The sequence below is a fragment of the Zalophus californianus genome, chromosome 2, assembly GCF_009762305.2.
Source record: "Zalophus californianus isolate mZalCal1 chromosome 2, mZalCal1.pri.v2, whole genome shotgun sequence".
NCBI lineage: Eukaryota > Metazoa > Chordata > Mammalia > Carnivora > Otariidae > Zalophus > Zalophus californianus.
In genome coordinates this window covers 9,860,935-9,869,031 of record NC_045596.1, presented here as the reverse complement: position 1 = coordinate 9,869,031, position 8,097 = coordinate 9,860,935, and the positions used below count along the sequence as shown (strand labels likewise).

General features: G+C 56.9%; 1 protein-coding gene across 1 annotated transcript; it reads left to right on the top strand.

Annotated features, from left to right (window-relative positions):
- The first annotated feature begins 1,614 nt into the window (after positions 1–1,614).
- Positions 1,615–5,367, top strand: NKX3-2 (NK3 homeobox 2). Its single transcript, XM_027599624.2, has 2 exons — positions 1,615–2,169; positions 3,709–5,367. The coding sequence occupies exons 1-2, from the start codon at positions 1,704–1,706 to the stop codon at positions 4,245–4,247; spliced, it is 1,005 nt and encodes a 334-aa protein (XP_027455425.2). The 5' UTR covers positions 1,615–1,703; the 3' UTR covers positions 4,248–5,367.
- Positions 5,368–8,097: the final 2,730 nt, after the last annotated feature.

Sequence of the window (8,097 nt, the reverse complement as noted above, 5' to 3'; positions counted from 1 at the left end):
AAACTTACTTAATGGTTCAAGTTGTGTCCTTGGTGTAATTTGGTAAGATTTATGGAAGACAGTAAAGTACGTTACTTGAGCAAATTTTTTATTTAAAAATAACATAAATAACAAATGTTTTCATACCAGAATATTTGTGTTTCTTAGCTTGGTTCCTTCTATTACATAAAACAATCCATCACTTATTTTTTAAGAGAATTTAATGTCCTCAGTTCAGGAGCATGGCTATGGTAATTCCCATATAGTCCTTTAAACAAACACGTATCTTTTCTAATCTGATTCCGCTCACAAGTAACAATATTTAAAGAGCAAATTGAATTTTTTCCCCCTCCTTTCTGGTGTAAAATTTAACAAACTCCAATTAAATTCAGTATTAACCGTCCAGGGAAATGACCGCGCAATTTCCAGAAACTCTCCCAAAGATGACTTCTCGTTTCTCGCCTGCCTTTAGTTCTCTAACTGTACCATCTTTTTCTTTTTAATTCCTCCATAGAAATCGAATCAAATAAAATAAGGTGAAGGAAAAAAATATTTCTAGTGATTTTCATTAATTGATTATATCAGTGAAAAGAATTAGCAGTGAGGAAGCCGCGAAACTATAAAGGTTTAAAATAAAGCATTTTGTTCTCATCTTTGAGCCTTCCTAGAAAACAGAAAACAGCGCGATTTACCGAACTGCGTTATCTTGGATTTCCCCCCTCCCCACACTCCCACGTCTAGATTTTGACTCGACTATTAAATATCGTGTTACACAAAAGCGCAGGAATGGGTGGATACATCTGCAGAGATAAGAAACGCGAATTCTCGGACACCGTGTGTGGGTGGGTAAGCCTCCCGTGTGCTGGAGGATGCTTCGAGGACTAGGCTTGGGAGGAAAGGGGTTAAGTCAGACCCTGACTTTCTCTGTGCAACGTGCCCAGTTTTGTCTGTTAAAGTCAACGTCGCCCAGCTGGAACCAGCCAATAGGCGGCCTGGAGGGCCCCCGGACAACCCAGTGAAGGGGCGTGGCCTGAAGCTGTCACTCAGCGGTGAGGAATGACACCCGTGCGGGAGGGGGGATACGGTGGAACGCCGGGGAAGGAAAGAGAGAAGAAACAGATAAAACCAGAGCAGGGGGTAAAAAGGTGCCCCGCGCCTCTCGGAATCCAGAGGTCGCCGCCGCCGCCGCCGCCGCCGCCGCCGCCGCCGCCGCCACCGCCGCCGGGGGTGGGCTCCGGAAGAGCTGGACCAACTGGGAGGGAAAGGACGAACCAGGAGCGAAATCGGGCAGCCAGGGAAGAGACCGAGGCGCAAAGAAAAAGTGACTCCGGCCGTGCGCCCCGGAGGCGCTCAGGAGGGAACTGCAGCCGCGGTGGGGGCCCTGCCGATCCGCCCCCAACATCCTCGGAGGGGGCAGACCCCCGCCCGCCCCTAAGGGCGCGAGGCGATGAGATAATCCAGCTGAGCTGCGAAAGGAGAGCGTCTGGCTCTGGATTCGGGGGGAGGGGGTCTCTGGGAGGGGTGGGCCTCGGAAGTGGGGGTGAGGGTCGGCGCTGATCCCGGGCCAGAGGGGGGCGGGGGCTGCTGGGCCAAGCAAGAGTGGGCTGCAGGGGCCTCGCGCGCCCGGCTCACTCGCACTGCGGCGGCCCGCGCGCTGCGTCCAGCTCGGAGCTGCCCCGCGCCCCAGCCGCCCGGCCGGTCGGCCGCCCTGGCCCACGGCGCAGATGGCTGTGCGCGGCGCCAACACCTTGACGCCCTTCTCCATCCAGGCAATCCTCAACAAGAAAGAAGAGCGCGGCGGGCTGCCCGCGCCAGAGGGGCGCCCGGTACCCGGGGGCACCGCGGTGGCAGTGTCTGAGGCGCCCGCTGTCTGCTGCTGGCGACTCTTCGGGGAGACAGACGCGGGCGCTCTGGGGGGCGCGGAGGACTCTCTGCTGGCGTCGCCTGCCGGGACCAGAACGGCTGCGGGGCGGACGGCGGAGAGCCTGGTTGGTTGGGACTCAGACTCGGCGCTGAGCGAGGAGAACGAGGGCGGGCGGCGCTGTGCGGACGCGCCAGGGGCCAGCGGGGCCGGCCGTGCAGGGGGGACGCTGGGCCTCGGCCAGCCGGTCTGCGAGCTGCCCGCCGCCAAGGACCTGGAGGAGGAAGCCGCAGGCCGGAGCGACAGCGAGATGTCGGCCAGCGTGTCAGGTCTGCCGAGGCTTGGCGGGGAAGGGGGCCGGGCTGAGGGGCTGGGCAAGGAGGGCAAACATGCCGAGTGGGGTGGGCCTGCTGTGAGTACCCTGCGCCGTGGGGCCCCGTGGCTGGCCAGGACTCGAGGCTCTTCGCGCTGGCGCAGGCGGCTCTAATCCTCCGGGAACTGAGCCCGAGAGAGAACCAAGAAACTCCTCAGAGCCCTGCGTCCTGGGGTGAGGCCTGAGACGTCCTGGGGCAATTGTGCCCTAGACTGGGCTAAGAGAAAACCACTGCACCCTGGCTTTAAGTCCATCGCCAGTGCTTCGGCCCTGTCTGTGTCCAAATCCCTCAAATCATCGACAGGGAACAGCCAGGGGCCCAGAGACCTCGAGCGGCCAGTGCCCTGGCCCCTGGCCCATAGAACAGAAACGCTCCCCGCTCGAGGTCCCAAGGCTCCGAGGGCCTCCGCTCAAGGACTGGTGGTGAGGGATACCTCTAAGTGGTACCAAGGCGTGCATCTGCCAAGCCTGGGCTTTGGGGGGAGGGCTTATTTAGCTTTCCCAGACCCCAGGGCCAGGGGAGCTGGGATGGGCTGAGGACCCAAGACCTGGCGGCACACCCTGCAGCCGGCTAAAGGCAGAGGGGCTTGATGTGGGTCATCCCACAAGTAGCAGGGAGAGGAACATCCTCTGCCAGGGCTGGCAGGTCACTGGGTGGGAAAGACCCCCACCCCCACCCCCCTGTCGGCTGGTCGCTGCTGTAGGCCTCACGCTGGCTCCAAGTAAATAGTATTTGCCAGAGCCCAGAGCTCTGAACCTCTCTGCTAGGGTCCTGTGGGGGAGATCCAGGAAGAGGCGGAGGAGCTGGCGTCACATTAGGGTTCAAGGACTCGAAGCAGGGGCACCTCCCTCCCTTCACCCTCAATCCTTAGCCCACTTCTCATTTCCTTGCAAAGAGAGAGAGAGGGAGAGACAGAGAAGCCCACCAAGGCTTTGGAGCAGCCTATTGCCACAGACCTCACACAATTCCGGGTGGTGGTGGTGGGAGGTGGGGGTAAGACTCCGAATACATCTGTCTGAGGATTCGGCCCCCCACCTTCCCCTTATATGCAGTCGACACGTGTGTGCTGTGACGATGAGCGTGTATGAGTGTGAGTGTGCCAGAGGCGGGTAAACCCAGGGAGGGAGCAATGTAGAACCCCAGGGCTCAGCGCTGAGAACTGAGAAGGCTTGTGAGGATGCTCAGGCCCAGTGCCCCCACATTACTGAGGGGAGCCTGGGGCCCAGTGAGGGCAGGGAGCTGGATGTTGGCCACACAGCATTGATACAACGGCTGAGTCCCCCTCCCGAGCCGGACAGGCCTAGATGCAAGAAGCTAGTGGAACAGGGTTCTGAGACTGGTCTCCAGGACCCGCGGCTTACAGACCCTCCCCAAGCGCTCTGCTGGGATCAAAGTGTATTTCCGTACCCCACACCCACCCCTGCAGTTGAGGCCAGACCTCGCTTCTCTGCGGCGCTGACCGTCTGTTGTTTCTGTTCCCACTGGGGTCCGCAGGCGACCGCAGCCCTAGGGCCGAAGACGACGCTGTTGGCCCCGGAAGTGCACGCGTGCCGGCGCTGTGCAGCCGAACCGGCGGCGGCGGCGGCGGCGGCGGACCGGCGGGCGGCGCGGAGGAGGAGGAGGAGCCCGCCGCGCCCAAGCCGCGCAAGAAACGCTCGCGGGCCGCCTTCTCCCACGCGCAGGTCTTCGAGCTGGAGCGCCGCTTCAACCACCAGCGCTACCTGTCCGGGCCGGAACGTGCCGACCTGGCCGCGTCGCTGAAGCTCACCGAGACGCAAGTGAAGATCTGGTTCCAGAACCGTCGCTACAAGACCAAACGCCGGCAGATGGCCGCCGACCTGCTGGCATCAGCGCCCGCCGCCAAGAAGGTGGCGGTGAAAGTGCTGGTGCGCGACGACCAGAGACAGTACTTGCCCGGCGAGGTGCTGCGGCCACCCTCGCTGCTGCCACTGCAGCCCTCCTACTATTACCCTTACTACTGCTTCCCCGGCTGGGCACTGTCCACGTGTGCAGCCGCCGCGGGCACCCAGTGAGCCGGCCCGGGGCGAGGCAGCAGACGATCCCCGCGCCCCGGCTCCCGACGGCCGCAGACCGCTGTGCAGGTTGTGCTCCGTACGAGGGCGCCCCGCCGAGGGGGCAAGTGGAGGACGAAATCCAGCCCAGGCTCAAAATCCAGGAGCGCGCCCTGGCAGCGGGACTGAGTCTGTCCAGAGGGGGCGCCTTTTTCTAATTTGAATGGAGGCACCCTATGGCCTCGGGGCCTTGCTCCCCAGTTGCCTGCCTGGAAGCTCTTGGACATTATTTATTATCACAACAAAGTTGGATTTGGATTGTATCTGCCAGGAGACGGCGTTTCCCCGGAACGCAGAGAACTCCTGGATCCACGTAGCCTGAATCCCCAGAATTTCAGGCTGCCTGGGAGCTTCGTGCACTAGGCCACAATAGTTCATGGTATCCATGCTACCAATCTATGTTTATCTACATATCTATTTTTTTGGAAATTGCATTTGTAACAAAGGGGTGCGGAACCTTGACAGCCCCAAGGAGCCCCGAGCGCTGGGCGTTGATTTGAACCGTGAAAGGTTTGCTTTTTCGGGCCCTCTGCCCCCACCCCTCACCGTGTCAAAGCTGGGGTGGGGACACCCTGTTGGATGCTGAATGTAAAGAAGGGAGTCTCTGAGCACAGGGCAGGGCAGAGCCCCCTCCACCCCAATCTTTCCTCTCCGAAGTCCAGGGCCGCTTCCAACTGGGGAGCTTCCTGGGAACCCCAAACCGGGAAAGAGCAAACCCAGCAACCTTTGGCAGAAACTTTCTTTTCTTTCTTTTTATTTTTGTAAAGGAGGTTAAAACGTATAGCACTTTTCGGTTGTTTGTATTCAAATAACGGTTATTTTTGTATTCAACGTGAATATCCCTGACCAGCCTTTCCCGGCGTCCCCCACAGTTCCGACGCTGGGCCCTCTGTCTCTACCGACCATTCTCCGAGGTTCCTGCGTTCTGACCCAGGATTCTCCCATCCCTGCCCCTGCCCCTAAGACAGATGATCCTGTCAACCTCGTTGCTTTTTGCCTCCTTAAGGGCACTGTGCACTCAACTAGAATATTAACTTTAAAAAGATTTGTGAAGTTTGGAAGCCTGTTTGCTTTATCTTTCTTTTTCCTTTAATTTATAAACTTTTAGTTTAATATGCCCTCCTGGACGCCGTGTTTTCTCTGAACCTCTCTTCGTCCGGCTTTGGGGAATCCAGTACTGTAAAAATGTCTAGGGCAGGTTTTCCAACCACTTTTCAGTCCTGGACCAAGGATGCCTCCTCCCTCTAGGGAGCGGCAGGACTGCCCACCTGACAGAAAGTGTTTAAATCTGCGCAGCTCAGGGAACTGTGATGTAGGGGACTTTGCAAAAGTCACAGCTGAACCCCACTGAATCAGGAGCAAATGCCTAGGATTCTGTCTCTTGCTCACTGTTTTTTTTTCCTCGTGGGATTGGTTTCAGAGTCTGGAAAGCGTCCATAGCTGAACCCACAGCCAGTTTCAACCCCTACCTAACCTGTTGTCTCCTCCACCTGCCCTAAGTTCTCTGCTTTTGATTTTCCCAGTTTCTGTAAGTGACCCTGTCTTCATTTTGTTTGGAGAATAGGCTAGCCAAAACTTGCTGAAGTTCTGAAGGCTGTAATAAGCAAGCCTATAATAAGAGGTCTCTTGGGGAGGGTCAACTGAGCTTTGACCCCAGCAGGGGGCAAGTGGCCCTCTCCGTTGTTCCAGAGCGATTCCACTCACTGTCTCTGTGACATGGCCTCATTTGATCCACACAGAAGCCTAAGGTGGAAGTAGAGGATGAGTAAGGCGAGAGTTATTTATTATTTACATTTTACAGACGAACACAACCCGCCCCCATTCCACGACTCCCCAGACTGCCACGGGTTCGCCAGAGCAAAATGCTTACGGCTTCACTCTCCTCCCGCCGGGTCCGGGTCGAGCAAGGAAGAGTTAATGCGACATTGCAGGCTCCGAGGCCTCGGGTCGCTGCCGGGCCGGGAGCTGGGAGACGCCAAACCCAGGCCCCAGCTACTTTCAATTTTACCCCGACCAGAAAGGCCTACCCACCCTTCTCCCTGGCCAGCGACTTTCCCAGCCTCAGGACCCCCAGGCCTTTGTATCCCAAAGTCCGTGGCCAGGGATTTGCGGCCCCTCGGCCCAGCAGGGTGGAGAGTTGAGACAAGCCCTTTTGGAGAACGATTCCTGCTTGTGGAAACGGCAAAGCATGAGGAAAGGCAAAGGCCCTCATGATATGCACACCCTTGCCCCCAAGTCCAACCACCTTCTAAATGGTTCCTGCAATCATTTTGTTTCTTTTTGGCATGTTTAAAAAATTCCACTTAAACTTCATAAATAATCATGAATGCATTTTCCTTGTAGAAAGTTAGAACATTTCCAATAATGCTAGAATCCCTTCCCTTCCTCTCTGCAGAGATCGCCACTACTGAGGGGTTTTGGGGGAGAAGGCTCGATTTTTTTTTCCCCTTCTGAAATGGCATTTGGGTGTGACTGAGGCCTAAGAGGTAAGTTTGTCCTCCATCCTTGCGTATTTGGAGTTGAGGGAACTAGGGATTTTCTTTCGAGGAGGCCGAGCAGCGCCCCTTCCCTTTCTCGCCCCCTCTGCACTCCCCGCCTGGGCCAGTTATCCTGGGTTGGCTCCAGAAGCCTGGGAAAAATGACTCAAACGAATTCAGTTTGCCCCAGATTGTTGCAATTTCACTCTGAGCTGCCCCACGGCTGGTGCTGGCAACCAGCGCCTGGAGAGCTGATCCGGGGAGTCGGAGTCAGCCTGAAGGGCCAGCCGGGCTTCGGAAGAGTCCCCCCTGCATTTGGAGACCTGAGACGGGTATCTTTACCTGGGCCCCCAGCTGTAGACACGGCTTCTGTTGGAAATCTGCGGTCCTACTTTCTGAATTTCCTCTTCCTTCCCACTCCCACCCCTGCCTCTTTTTTTAAAAAAAGACTAGAAACCATCCGGGCCTTTGCCCGCCTTGCTTTCTGATGGAGGGGACCTTCGTCCACTCACGATCTGCGCCACCAGGGCGCAGTGCTCCTTGTCTGCTTCCTCGGAGCCTGATTTCCCAGAGTAGCTTCCAGCTGAGCCTTTGGACCTATATTCATCTTCCTCAGTCCTTTTGGGCCCTTAGCGAATCTCCGAGCTGGCCTTGGGGATAGTTGGGTACGACCCACACACTTAGATGGGTAAACCACGGCAGGAGGAATAGCTGGGAAGGGGGACACACTGTGACCTGCACTGAACTCGGTCCCAAGGATTCAGGTCCAGCCCACGAATCTTGCCCTGGGCAGCAAATTTGAGATCCATTGGCTACCAAATGTCGCTGGTGTGTGTGTCTGTGTGTCTGTGTGTGTGTCTGTGTCCGTGTCTGTGTCTGTGTCTGTAACTCAAATCCATGGCCTGTTGGACTTGACTCTCCCAAGCTGCATCTAACTCCAAGCGACTAGGTTGGAAGCGCTCATGGACCGAAGGAGTATCTCAGAAGAGCTGGGCCAAGCAGTGGGAGTTTGGGAATGGATTCCATTTCAGGAAATAGATGGCTTCCGGGCCACGCTCTCACCACTCCTCCGCACTAGCCCAAGGGAAGAAGTTGACAGTGAATCTGACTTCGTTCCGGAAGGTCCAAGGAAGGCTCAAACAAGACGTCCCCTTGCTTCTGAGAGTCTGGCCCGGATCCCAGAGGGGCTGGGCCCCTACAGGGGTGGTGTCTGAGGGCTTCCCGGGAATGGGGAGCTTTTGCAGACCCGGAAACTGGCAAGCCTGGAAGCACCATATCGAGCATCCCACAGAAGCAAGACATCCTCCAAGGCCGGCAAACATCCCTCCGGACGG